Source organism: Poeciliopsis prolifica, unplaced genomic scaffold (assembly GCF_027474105.1).
Source record: "Poeciliopsis prolifica strain line A6 unplaced genomic scaffold, Auburn_PproV2 SCAFFOLD004, whole genome shotgun sequence".
Classification (NCBI taxonomy): domain Eukaryota; kingdom Metazoa; phylum Chordata; class Actinopteri; order Cyprinodontiformes; family Poeciliidae; genus Poeciliopsis; species Poeciliopsis prolifica.
This window is the reverse complement of record NW_026562379.1, coordinates 4,870,001-4,883,163: the sequence shown is the minus strand read 5'-3', so window position 1 is coordinate 4,883,163 and position 13,163 is coordinate 4,870,001. Positions and strand designations below refer to the sequence as shown.

The following is a 13,163-nucleotide window of genomic DNA, read 5'->3' as shown; positions in this document are numbered from 1 at the left end:
AGAAGTTTTAAAATGTCTTAAATTCATTCAAAAAGAGGCAAGATGGCCTCAAACATGTTAATCACAGATCTTTAAATTTTGTCGTGGCTGATCTGTTTAACCTCTTTTTTTTTTTCTTCCCCCTGGGACTTTTCAGTCAGACATAAGTTTGAGCCGTGTGGACAAATCGTCATTGATTTCTGTGACTCGCTGTTCACTACTAACATATTTTTGCTAGCTAGCTTTTTTTTTTTTTAGTCATATCATATCACCAGCTGTCTGGATGAATTTTGTATATTTTCATGGAGATATAGGACTTAAATTCCATCCATAATGCTCCTGAAAAGGTCTTAAATTTGAGTTTGTGAGTCCGGCAAAAACCCTGGATGAAGTGTGTTTTCAAAGTGAGGTCGGACCACATCCTGGTGTTCTCCGTCAGCTACATATCATCCGTCCCCCTGCATAAAAATCACCAATCTGTTGCCTTCTTTCCCTCCATGATGGCGTGTTCCTGGACGCAGTCGAGCGAAGTGCTCGGCACACAGCTGGTCGCCCTGGAGTCCGAGAAAGCAGAGCTGGTTCAGACTTTGTCAAAGGTGGAGGCGGAGCTCGCGGTCCAGGGGGAGGAGCTCCAGCGAGTTCAGAGCTCTCTGGCGACTGAGCGGGAAAGCGGCGTGAAGACGGCCGAGGCCCTGCAGAATCAGCTCAATGAGAAGGTCAGGAGTTGCTCTGGTGAACAGGAAGCATCACGTCGCTAACGGGCCCAGTCAAATATTTACCTCTGACCACAGGAGAGCAGGGAGCAGGCGCTGGAGAGTCAGCTGGTGGCGGCTCGCTGGTCCAGCCTGCAGGGAGCCGTGGAGGAGGCCGAGCGGATCATCCAGGACTCGTTAGCTCAGATAGACGATCCGGCACACATCAGCTGCACCAGCTCTGCAGGTCAGGTTCACACAGAGCTCAGCAGCCGCCTCAGTCACTCACCGTGGACAGGCTCTCATTGTGTCCGTCCATTTCTACAGACTATCTTGCGTCTAGATGCCAAGCCTCTTTAGACTCCATGGAGCGGCTACAGAGCGCCAGAGAGGCCTTCTTGGCCGACAACACAGGTGAGAAGCTGAAATTGCTAATTATTGATGGCGCTAAGACCCTCCTCCTGACTCTGATTGGTTGTGTGACTGATTTGGGTGTTTCTGTCTGTTTCTGAAGGCAGAGGAGCTCAATCTTTACACAGATTGTCTCATTTTAGGACGTCAGGATATCGTGACAGTTTTAACAAATATGGAAAAAAACTTCTTAGAGAAGTAACATGCTGTGGTTTTAAGGGGGCGTGAGTTACAACATTTTTTGATTTCTCAAAGTCGGCTCATGCTAGCCAACCAGGCAACGTCCACAAACTCGGTAAACTACGGAGAACAACTGTAGAAGTACAAACAATTTTCTGGAAGCACCAAATTTCATCCAAAAAGTTCAAGAGTACAAGAACGAAAATGTACGTTAGTCGTACTTCATTGTAATTTTAAGCAATAGTAGCAATAGTATTAGAATTACATGCTTTTCTGACATTTAGCAGTCCTAATGCTGCACAAATATGGAATTGGAAATGAACATTGATTATCATATTTTGTCCCTCTGCCTGCGTCATGCTTGGTGCAGCCGTGTTGGAGCTGGTGCGAGTGGTGACCCAGTGTGGCCACCTGGTGGGCGACACCATCGTTCAGGGCAGCGCCACCTCCCACATGGTTCCTGTGGAGCAAGCAGACGGTAGGTGTGTGGGAATGTGTGTGTGTGTTGCAGTTGTGAGACATGGATGGCGTCTCCTGATGTGAATCTGTGGGTGAGGCAGATGTTTACATGCCCTGATGTGTCTCTGAGGTTCTTTCTTCACATGGGTTCATTAAGGCTGAGTTGAAAAGCAGTCGTGTTTATGTAATGTAATGTAATAGGCAGCACCATCGCGACGCCCACACACATAACACACCGCACGTAGGGCATCAAGTGGCCCGGGGGGCACCATTAAATCTGGCCTGTGAAAAATCATTGTTTAATCATAGTAGCAACATTTTTAAATAAAAAGAATTCAATAGAAAAGTGCTCAGAAATACAAAAATAGCAAATTTGCGGGTCTCCCCTGTGCTGCACCACAGCGCAGGTCCTCAGGCCGCATCAAGACATAATCATCTTGTTATTGCTTCTTAATCTGTTAATCAAAGGCATTTCTACAACGCTCACATTGCAGTCAGAAATAGCTTTTGGACGCGTTTCAGGCGAGAAGCTCCTAACCTTGTGGCCGAGTAATGTTGTTTTTCCCTCTCTTCAGACGGCAAGACTAAACATGCCTGAGCATAACAGATCTGTGGCTGGCAGCCATGAGTTCTCACAACTTCTAACGCAGAACTGGAACCGGACTGATGTCCGAATCTTGTGAGAAACTCAATGTGGAGTTTTCATTAACTTTAATGATTGATATTTTTTTTAATTATTATTTTGACCACAAATGAAAAAGGCTTCACGTTAACTCTTTACTCATCCCGTTCCATAAATCTACCCCACACCCTCCTCCATATTGTGCAAACTGTTGAACTGTATCTGTCCCTCAGCCTCTAAATATTAGTCGAACATTTGAAACATAAGAGCTGGTTTATATTCAACCCGATTCCATCATTTTAGTGCTTTTGTTTCACAAATGGTGAGTTTGTGTGTTCCCTGAAATCTGTATGATGTAATATTCTGATTGCTCTCCTTTGAAAAATATGAAATGGTTGTTATTATTATTATTATATGATCAAAATTAACTGAACAACCCTCCCACTAAAGTAAATGTTTGATATTCAAATTTACTGAGATGTTCCCTTACGTCTCCAACTTTTGTCTAATTACTAACTAAATTCAAAATGACCTCAGTGCCACGAGACAATAGTTTGAGGCCGACTGATCAGCTCATCATTAACTGTGACACAATGAAGTGAACAGCGGATAAAAACTGAATGAAACCAGCATGCTGCTGTCCTCCACTCTGCATTTATCACGTCAGGATTTCTGCTGCTTGTCCTCGTTCCCGTGTCTCTGAGTCCGAAACATTAACCCGTCCGTCCTGCGTGTTCTGTTTTTCGCTGCAGCGCTGTCGGAGAGCGTGAAGACGTGCGGATCAGAAGCTCTGTCTCTGCTGGGCCAGTTGAAGCAACAGGACAGCCTGGCAGCAGCCGACGGCAGCAAGCTGAGGGCGGCTCTGGAGGCCATCCTGGCCACAGCAGAGGTCCGAGTCACTCCCGACTCGCGAGCGTTTGATCTGATCAGCATGCGTTGCTATACGCGTCTCGTTCTGATTCCAGAAGCTGCGCCCGCGGGGTTTGGAGCTGCAGCAGGGGGAGCTGGGAGACCTGGTGGAGCAGGAAATGGCTGCCACTTCGGCCGCTGTGGAGTCCGCAGCCGCCAGGATAGAGGTGAATGACTCCGCCTCTCCAGCCACCCCCGATTCACTTCAGAACGGTACTGACTGGAAAATGTCTTTGTTTTTCCCTCCCCTGTGCCTCTGTGTCCCGACAGGAAATGCTGAACAAGTCCCGAGCAGTCGATACAGGAATCAAGATGGAGGTCAACGAGAGGTAAATCTCAGATCAGAGGAAGAACGTGGAGCCTGCTGGGAGTTAATTTCTCTTTCATGAAACTGTGAGCCCTGAGACATAACTGGATTCATGCAGAGCTCATCATGAGCTGGGAGTAAAAGTCAGTCATTAAAGCCTCTAGTCTGAAACATTTTAATCACATTTTACTGCTGAGTAAACGGCTTCTGCACCCAAATTATCGCTCTGAATGTAACATTGTATCAAAACAGCTAAAACTACCCGGTTCATCAGTTGTGTATTATTAGCTTAGATTAAAAAAAAAGACAAATGAAAATTATGAGACAATCTCGACTGATTGAGCTGAACAAAGAGCAGAATCACTTGAACGAGTTAAAGTGGTTTCAATTCAAAACTATAAAGCATTTTTTGTGAACTAAAAGTGTTGTCACTATTAAAGGGATAATAAGAGATACAACTATAGCTATACATCAGTTGTGTCTAGCAACACTGGGCGAACTGACATATTTTTTTATTCTTCCTTCTTCACATCAAGTTTTTCTGCTGCGTCCCTCTCTGGTGTTTTAACCTGGAGTGTTTCTCCAGCACCTGCAGCAGGTCACTGTTCATATTCTGTGCTCTGTCGCCCCCTGCAGGATCCTGGCTTCCTGCACAGAGCTGATGCAGACGATCAAGGAGCTTATTTTGTCTTCGAAAGATCTGCAAAGGGACATTGTGGAGAGTGGAAGGGTGAGTTTTAGCCTTTTACATAAGGCTTGGTTGTATGGAGTCTAGTTTTAGTGTTTTCCAAGTATTTGTGCGATTAAGAGAAATTTCCACACATAATTTCATATTATTAAATATAGCTGATCACAGATTGCAGTGTAAAGTTGACAAAGCTTGGAAATGCTTTTTGCTGAATTATGTCGAACTGTTTTAAATGTGGGAATCGGAACGGAAACTATAAGTTCTGAATTTGCAATTTTAAAGGAACCCTGGTTTAAATAACGATCAGGATGTTAAATTGTGTTTAAAATAAGACCAGATGGCAGCAACTAATTTTAATAGACTCTTAATTTTATTTTATGCAGTTGCTGCAATACAAGTTAATTATTTTAAATTTAATTGAATATAATTTGATTGAACTGAATTATATTAACGTTGATTTAAGTACATTTAATTGCAGTCTGTTCCTGTGCCTGAGAGTAAATGAAGTGATGAATGTCTCACTGTGTAGCTGCTTTTGCTTTTCTGTCCACCAGGGGGCAGCCTCCATGAAGGAATTTTATGCGAAGAACTCCCGCTGGACGGAGGGCCTGATCTCTGCCTCCAAAGCTGTCGGATGGGGCGCCACGGTCATGGTGTAAGTATGAAAAGACTTCTGTCTGCTCAGCCGGCAGCGTGGGCCGCCGGCCTCCTTCTGAGACTCCTAAATATGCAGAAGCTCATTCAGCATATAATGAGACGAACGTATACGCTGAATGTTACGAGGATGTTTAATTATTTACTTCTGGTGTCACCAGAGTGCTCTTAAAGCATCCTCTCGTTCATTTGGAGCTAACTCAGCTGTTCGGTTCCCAGAGACGCTGCCGACATGGTGGTGCAGGGGAAAGGGAAGTTTGAGGAGCTGATGGTGTGCTCCCATGAAATCGCTGCTAGCACAGCACAGCTGGTTGCTGCTTCAAAGGTAAACAATCAAAACTCTATTTTCCTTTTCTTCCTGTTTTCTGCACTTTCTTTTTGCTTTTCACATTGCTTTTCTTGTTGGTGGTTGTCCATATTGCCTCTTCTTTCCTGTAGGTGAAGGCAGATAAAGACAGCGCGAACCTGCACCGACTGCAGCAGGCGTCCCGCGGCGTCACCCAGGCGACCGCCGCTGTTGTGGCCTCCACCAAGTCTGGGAAATCCCAGATTGAAGATACAGGTTAGAGGCAAAGGCTAATGACGCCGTTTCTCACCGACTCGCTTTTTATGAACTTAATTCTTTAATTTATCTAAATAAACGTGGCAAAGTGGAGGAAATGTTCAGTTTGATTTGTCTCAATGTGTGTCTAGAAACAATGGACTTCTCCAGCATGACTCTGACCCAGATCAAGCGACAAGAGATGGACGCACAGGTAACCTTGAATAAAAATGACACACTCTGAAAAATCAAAACAGATACTTAATATGATCTGTTTGCTTTTATTGCACAGAAAAGTAAGAATTTCTGGTGTTGATATAGTTCTGGGCAAAAATATTGAATGTATAGGTGATTTTATATAAACTTGCTTATTGAGCTGAATAATTCAATACATTAATTCAATAGAATCGTACAAAAAAAATTATACTATTATTCTTAACTCCCCAACAGATTTCTCTTTTGTTTCTGTTTATTTTTTTCACATTTAAATGTTTTAGATCAAACAAATGTTAATATAATCCAAAAGTAACCTGACTAAATGCAAGAGACAGTTTTCAAATTCTGATTTCTTTTATCAAGAACAAAAATCTTCTGTAGCAATTATTAAATAGCGAAAAATTGATGAGGAGATTCACCCTAGAATGGCTCAAAAAACAAAAATGAAAGTTTTAGAGCGGCCTAGTCAAAGTCTAGACTTGAGATCTTGCGCCATGACTTCAATGCTTGAAAATCCTTCAATGTGGCTGAAATAAAAGCAGCTTTTCTTTCGAGGTTCTTGTCGTTCCTACTTGCAATAAGAAAGACATCTGTAAGGGTCCTAACACTTTGTTTGTTTGTTGTAACTGCTGAAAACCCAGAACTGAGTTGCTAATGAAATCCTGTTTGTCTTCAGGTTCTGGTTCTGGAGCTGGAGACCCGCCTGCAGAAGGAACGGGAGCGTCTGGGCGAGCTGAGGAAGAAGCATTACGAGCTGGCCGGTGTAGCAGAGGGCTGGGGCGAGGAAGAGGAAGGTGATGATTTAAAAAAACACACAAGGGGAACCACATTCCTGGGAAGATTCCTGAAAGTAATGTGGCTGAAATGTTTGGAATTTCTTCCTCTTCTTCCTCTGCAGGCACAGGATGAAAGCCCCTCTTCCTCCTCCTCCTCTTCCACCCGAAGAGCTTCTCCTCTCCACCTCCTTTTATTTATAGACACGCTTCTGTTTTATTTTCCGCCTTCCCTCACATTTATCTGCTGGTTATATCCAAGCCAAATGAAAAGGTGCTTCTTTTTTCCAATCCCTCTCGCTTCTTCATACACGCCAGCTAGCGTCTGTCTCACAGAGGTGCTGCGGCAGCAGGTGGGGGTCATGATGGAGGAGTGTCGCCTCCCTTCTCTGCTGCAACACCGCTGCGTTTGTCTCCAGTCCCCCGTTTTCATGACTGCGCAGCGTCGAGGAGTCGCGCAGGACGCAACACGAGCACAAGGGGCCCAAACTCTCAGAGAGTGGGGGTGGATCACGGCGTCTCCATGTAGCTCGGCTGCTGCGCTTGCTCTTCTGTCCGCCGCCGTCTGACGCGCGCTACGTCACGAGCTGAATCAGCTGAAGGAGCTTCCTCCACGCAGTTGCTCTCCAGTTTCTTCCTCTTCTGTTCTCACTGTGACTTTTTTAAAGGCCGAACGGCTTCCGGGCTTTCTGCCTTCCACGTCCTAGCCATTGTAACGACCGGGACTGTTAAGCTAAACGACCCTCGTCCCTCCACTTTATTTTTAAAGTCCATTTTTTACTGTACCAGATAAAAGTAGTCAGCATTGCGAGGGAGGGGATTGTCCGTTGTCGGAGCTCGGAGGTAGAGGTTGCCGCACAAAACACTAACAAGACATTCTTTTTTTTTTTCTCCTTTTTTGCAACGTATTTATAAATCAGAATGATACAAAGTTTGATATTTCATTGACATTTAATGCGTCGGTTCAGATCTGGGATCCAATCACGTGCAGAGAGGAAGCGTGTCTTAATGAACTTTCTGATCATTTAGAGGAATCTGCATAAGAAGCTTTTGTTTTTAAACATTTCATCACTGATCATCTTCACAGTACAAGAAGTTGGTGCATTAACGGATCCCGTAAGACCGAGTAGCTGTGGGCATAGACTGTAAGCCATTTGTTGTTGCAAAGAACTGTTTGCCTTTCTTTCCTCATGACGATCCGGTGCACCTGAACGCCACGCGGCTTTTATTCCCATGCGTCTCTCTGCTCGGTCTAATGAAGCGACTCTTTAAGTTGGACTCTCCGAGAAGAGCAGGAGCTTTTTTTTTGTTTGTTTTTGTTTCTCTTTCTCGATTCTAGCCAACACCTTTCACCTTCCTCCTGTGTGTTCACGCCGATGACGATTCTGTGTCTTAACGCTCAGCCTCACTTGATGCTGTTGTTGATTTTTTTTTTTTTTTTCATTTTATTTTTAACAGGCGCTGCTTGGTTTGAATTAGCTCATTTTTCTTCCACGTAAAGACAAAACAGCGAGGTAGTCGGAAGAAAAATAGATACGTTTCTATTGCCATCTGCTGCTCCAACCAGGTTAAAGCAAGCATCATTTACTGTTACTTCCAGGTTGTTGTATTTAATCACAGTTTTAGCTGATTCACCTGGAGAATAATATATAGTCCAGAAAGAATGGACAGAAGTCTCCTCACAGTGGTATCTCAAGTGTCTTGAAAGGTAAAGTGCACACAACTTGAGAGATGTTTTGGTTTTCACTCTTTATTCTTTGCTCAGATACTTTTTATTAATTAACCTTTTTTTTTTTATAATTTCTTCCTTTGGTCCCTTTATTGTTTTGGGGTTTGTGTTTGTAGATCCACCAGCTCAGCCAGCCTTTTCAAACTGCCTCATACTGTAGTCAGAGACAGATACTCACATAGCAACATTGAAATGTGTCTTTGTATAATATTATACTAAACCAATGTTGGTGGGTGTGTTTTTATTTTTCCAGTTTTTGAAATAAATGCTTTGATTCATTAATACAGACTGACGACTGAATCTAGTGTCTGTTTTTACCTCCCGCTCAAACAGTTGTTTTGAGGGGTGAAGTGAGCCGGTGTTTTATTTATTGTCTGACATCGACCATTAAACCTCTTGGCTTTAGCTGCCACCAGACTGAAAATGTATTAAAATTCAGAAATTCTGTTTTTCGGAAGAGAAAAGCAAAAAACAAATTCTTAAGACAGAAATGTGATCTTATTGCCTGCACCTCCTGTGTCACCAAATCTGACCAGCCGTAGCTTTTTACACGGCTTTTTAGACTCCAAATTGCATCAGTAAGACCCTCCAGTTTTTCACAAATCCACAAAATCAAGAGATTCCCAAATTCTTTCAGATTTTACTGACATTTTTTCCTTTGTGTTTGAGTGACACGCACTTCATTCAGCCTTACCTGATGTCTAGTTATCTGTGTCCGATACGATTAATAAAAAGTCACACTTATCATCGCACATCAGTACAAATATGGTAGAAAGTCCTTACAATTGTTCCTAAATTGGTGCCGCAGAATTTGTGATTTTAAATCCAAATAAAAATGTTTAAAAAATCACAAAATCCCAGCTGGACTGATCAGTGGGAAACATGTTCAATATTTTATTTTAAGAAACACTTATTGAATAGTGAAATTACTGCTATTTATTAATTTTTATTTTTGTAATTTAATTGGTTTTATCAAAACATTGTGGCACAAGCAGCCCTTCATGAACATTCAGGTGTTTTACATTTGCCAAAATGAGTTTGACAGGCCTGGCCTACACTGTCGTTAGGAAGACTGCTGACTTTACTCATTTGGACATTCAGAGCAGCAGAAATAGTTGGAGCTTCATGGCAACAGCTTGAATATTTACGTAAATTCTTTCTATTTTTAATACATCTCCAAAGGAAAAAGAAAAAACCACAATGGTGTATTTGTTTGTAGCATTTTGAGGAAAGAGATTAACTTAATACAATTTAGGATAAGGCTGTAAAACGAAACCCTGTGACTGCCGGACTTTGCAGATGAACTATGAACATGAAGAAAAGAGGAAATTCGAGTGTTTTTGTTTTGGTCCTTTTTTTCAAATGTTTCACTGAAGAAACAAGAAATGAAGTCAGTGAGACAATTGTTTAACTTATAACTTTAGTGAACAAAACATTCAGTGAGAACAAGGACTCTGCTTGCGTGAAGCAGGAGTAGTTAAAGGTTGGTGAGTGAAACTTGGAAAATGTGGTTCAGCTTTGAGTGAGCCAGCGAGTTTTAAAAATCCTCTCGCCAATTAACAGTTGGTCGATATTATTCCAATATAAGGACCCGTTCTTCAAACGTGTTATTTTTTATTTTTCTTTTATCTATGCTGAGAGGAGGTGGTGTGTGCAGAGTGGAGCTGTGCTGCTGTCCTGTCGCAGGCAGAAAGTGCTGGGTGTTGCCTGTAAGGAAGGCAGAGCCTCAACTATTTATAGCCTCTGCAGTCCGGAGCTCGCCGTCCTTACAGCAGGTCTCCTGGCAGCAGATTCGACAAAGAATGCTGAAAAAGAAGTGTTCAGATTCCTTGAACCTCTTCAGTGCACTTTGTTTGATTTTTATCAAAGATTTTGTTTGGCAGACCTGCACGGAGTTTTCAAAAATGTTGCGTATATCCTTAATCTACTCCAGGTTATTACCTTCGCAAGTCACCGGATTAATAAATGTTGCAGTGTGACCCACCTTTTTTTCAGGGGTTCACAAAGTAACGAACGGCACCATAAAGCCCAAGAAACAGGTCGGAGAGGAGGTTGTGAAGAAGTTTATGGAAACTCTTAAAGAGCACAGTTTAGTTCATCGTTCTATAAATAGTGTGATGCAACTGCAAAGCTGCTAAATCACGGTCATCCATCTAAACTGACAGGCCGGACATCGGGATTAATTATCAGTGAAGCAGCCAACAGGTCCCATGGTCACTCTTGTGGAGCTGCAGGTGGCAAAAAGTAATTCATTGTTGGGGGGGTTAAAAAAATTTTAAAAAATAGGCCAAAAGAGTTCCTGTTTGCAGTTTTCCATGAGCCATAGGGAGTGGGACACAGCAAACCTGAGCAATAAAGTGGAACCAAAATGTTACGTTTTGGCCTACATGCAAAATCCCGTGTGGCTAAAACGTGGTGGTGGCAGCATCATGCTGTTGGAATACTCTACTTCTGTTGCAACAGAGAAACTCTTACAAAAGACTTGAGTCAGGGGACTATCACACAAACACAGTAGCATAATCTGACTCATTACTGCCAAAGCGTTGAGTTATCCAGGTTTAAGTTTTGATCCAGACCTAAATGATGCATTTTCTGCTCCAAAGCAAACAAGGATTATTATTTTGTATTTGCTATCTTTTAAATCGAACTCGATCTATAGTCAGGCTTATGAGTAAATCTGACCTTTTGGAAGAAAATGCGAACAAAATCTATTTTTATCCCTCACTGTAGATTATAGTTGTGTTTTTACTGTGAAACAAAGGAGGTCAGTGAACCTTTTTCACTGTGCAGTCTGTACAGCAGAAGAAAACCACAAAACATCTTATGCCTCTAATTAGCAAAAGTGCATTGAGAAGATTTCTGTGACAAAACCCACCTGCCAGTTTCCTTTGTGCCAAAGCGTCCCGGTGACCTCCAGAGGCTTGTCACAACAGAGTAGCCGCCTCACGGTCACGTACCGCAGCACCAGGGTGGGCTTAAGTGCTGCTTTCTAAAAATAGCTGCTTTACCTTCCAGCTGACATAAAATTCTTCCTGCAGCTGTTTTTGAGATCCAGGAAACGTTTGACGAGAAAGCGACTCTTCTGGTCCACTGTTGTTACTCTTGATGGAATAGTGAGTGGATGGACAGGGTTCTGCTTCAGATATTTTATATCTTTTTTTTGTCCACCCAAGTGAAGTTTCTTCCACTTGTTTTGAGCACGTTGTGCTACAAGGTTCTGTTTTAGTGTCTTAAGTTTTTCCATTGCATCTGCTTCCACTTTGGCACATTTTGACCATGTTTTGGAAACGATGTGCATCAGCGCTATGCAGATGACACTCTGGTGTGTACTCGCATTGGAATATGTTGCTATGTGACATATCTCTTCTACAGAAGCAAATGGACTGCAAATTTTAATTTGATTTGCATCAGATTTAATATTTTCTTCGATAATATTTAGTCATCTTTTTTAGTCATCTGTCGGATGTTGACTCTTTCAACCAACCGTGAGAATCAAGACATTTCTTAGTGGGAGTTATGGATGAGAAGTCAGAGGATGCTTTGAATGTATGCAGATTTGCTTCTGTTTACTGTCCGTTGAGCTGAAACTCGCAGGACTTTTACCTCTGCGTCTTGCAGCTGATTATAAGCTGTGAGGTATTCAAACAGCAGAAAAACAGCTGAGTCACAAGAGGGTCGAGGAGGGATTTGCATGAGAACTAACAAACAAATTGTCACTGCAGAGCGCAAGCGGGAGACCCAGAGCCCTGATGTGTCTCTCAGAGAAGAAAACCTTTCGCTGCATGATCCGATTCTCAAGAAAGCAGAGAAAAAAAAATCTCCAAAGGGCCGAAGTGTCATATTTCCGATGTGACTGTCAACTGGCTGTATGGACACAGGATGTAAGTGTCTGATCGCTCCTGCAGTTTGGTGGGGTTTTATTTATCCTAACCAGACAGCCAGCCCTTTGAACAGCAAGTGTCATCACTCAGGCCGGCCTCACTGCAGCTCTTTGAACGACGTTTTTGTGCCGGCCGGCTCATTGTACTCTGGCCTCGGATTGAATGGCTGACACAGATATGAGGTCACAGCATGAGGAGGAAAAGAAAGCAACCTTCTCTCTCCACTGAGGCCTGTGGGCACTTCTGCCCAAGTAAACAAAAACAGCAGGTGTCCCCGCTCAAAAGAAAAAGACTCCTTGTTGATTTCCAATATTTACCACCACCTATGTATCTAGTTTGTAGTTTTTCGGTTACTTTAAATAGAAGTTTTCCTCTGCTGAAAGACTGAGAGGATGTTCGTGTTCTTGTGAGCTGTAAACAGACCCCACGGAAAATAATTAGGCTGTTTGCACAATGCATCTGGAAAAGTTAATGAAAGCAATTAATCAGGGGCAGCAGCATCATAACAGAGCTAGTAGCTGGTATTGCTGTACTGTGTGTTTTCCCTCTGCAGCACCCTGAAGTGTCAGTCTGTGGTTTTAGGCTTCCATAATGGATGATCACTCTGTAAGTTATTAAGAGTCTTTTGGGGTTTCTGTGGTGTTCTGCTGGCAATCGATTGCATCTAAGGACACCAAACATCACAGCAGTAAATGAAATAATGGCAACAACGCAACAGTTACATCGGAGTGTCGACAACTTTAAAAACTGTCCCTTTGTGAACGGACACAATTTAAAGGTTTTAGCTAAAGGTGAAAATCTAGCTGTGAGAGGAGTCAGGTTCCATGATCTGTGGCTAAAAAAGCTAACATGCTAAAACTAATTAGCATGCCAGCCTTCAAGTACACCTCGCTGCAGCAAACAGAGCGGGGCGGGGAGCAGGACATACTAGATGATGCGTGTCCTTGTTCTCATTTCCGTGCGTTTTTGAAGGACTCGTCTGTCTCAAAAGTGGAAAAACTCAAATTGTTTTAGTTTTAACAATCCTGAGAATTAGGTCACGGGATGATAAAGAAATGCTTAACGTACCATGACCCAAATGGGATTCGGCTTGTTTTTTTTTAACTTTTTACCGCCATCAGA

At 42.8% G+C, this 13,163-nt stretch overlaps 1 protein-coding gene across 2 annotated transcripts in view; it reads left to right on the top strand.

The window, feature by feature from the left end:
- The window catches only part of hip1 (huntingtin interacting protein 1), a 45,393-nt gene extending 36,945 nt beyond the window's left edge, over positions 1-8,448 (top strand). For both annotated transcript variants that reach the window (XM_055029084.1, XM_055029086.1), the window contains exons 18-31: positions 501-695; positions 771-918; positions 999-1,085; positions 1,633-1,740; positions 3,096-3,232; positions 3,309-3,419; positions 3,523-3,581; positions 4,196-4,289; positions 4,802-4,902; positions 5,121-5,226; positions 5,340-5,463; positions 5,595-5,656; positions 6,335-6,452; positions 6,557-8,448. In XM_055029084.1, coding sequence (XP_054885059.1) covers positions 501-695; positions 771-918; positions 999-1,085; positions 1,633-1,740; positions 3,096-3,232; positions 3,309-3,419; positions 3,523-3,581; positions 4,196-4,289; positions 4,802-4,902; positions 5,121-5,226; positions 5,340-5,463; positions 5,595-5,656; positions 6,335-6,452; positions 6,557-6,567 — 1,461 coding nt within the window. In that variant the 3' untranslated portion in view covers positions 6,568-8,448. The remainder of the gene's footprint in view (positions 1-500; positions 696-770; positions 919-998; positions 1,086-1,632; positions 1,741-3,095; positions 3,233-3,308; positions 3,420-3,522; positions 3,582-4,195; positions 4,290-4,801; positions 4,903-5,120; positions 5,227-5,339; positions 5,464-5,594; positions 5,657-6,334; positions 6,453-6,556) is intronic.
- The last annotated feature ends 4,715 nt before the right edge of the window (positions 8,449-13,163 follow it).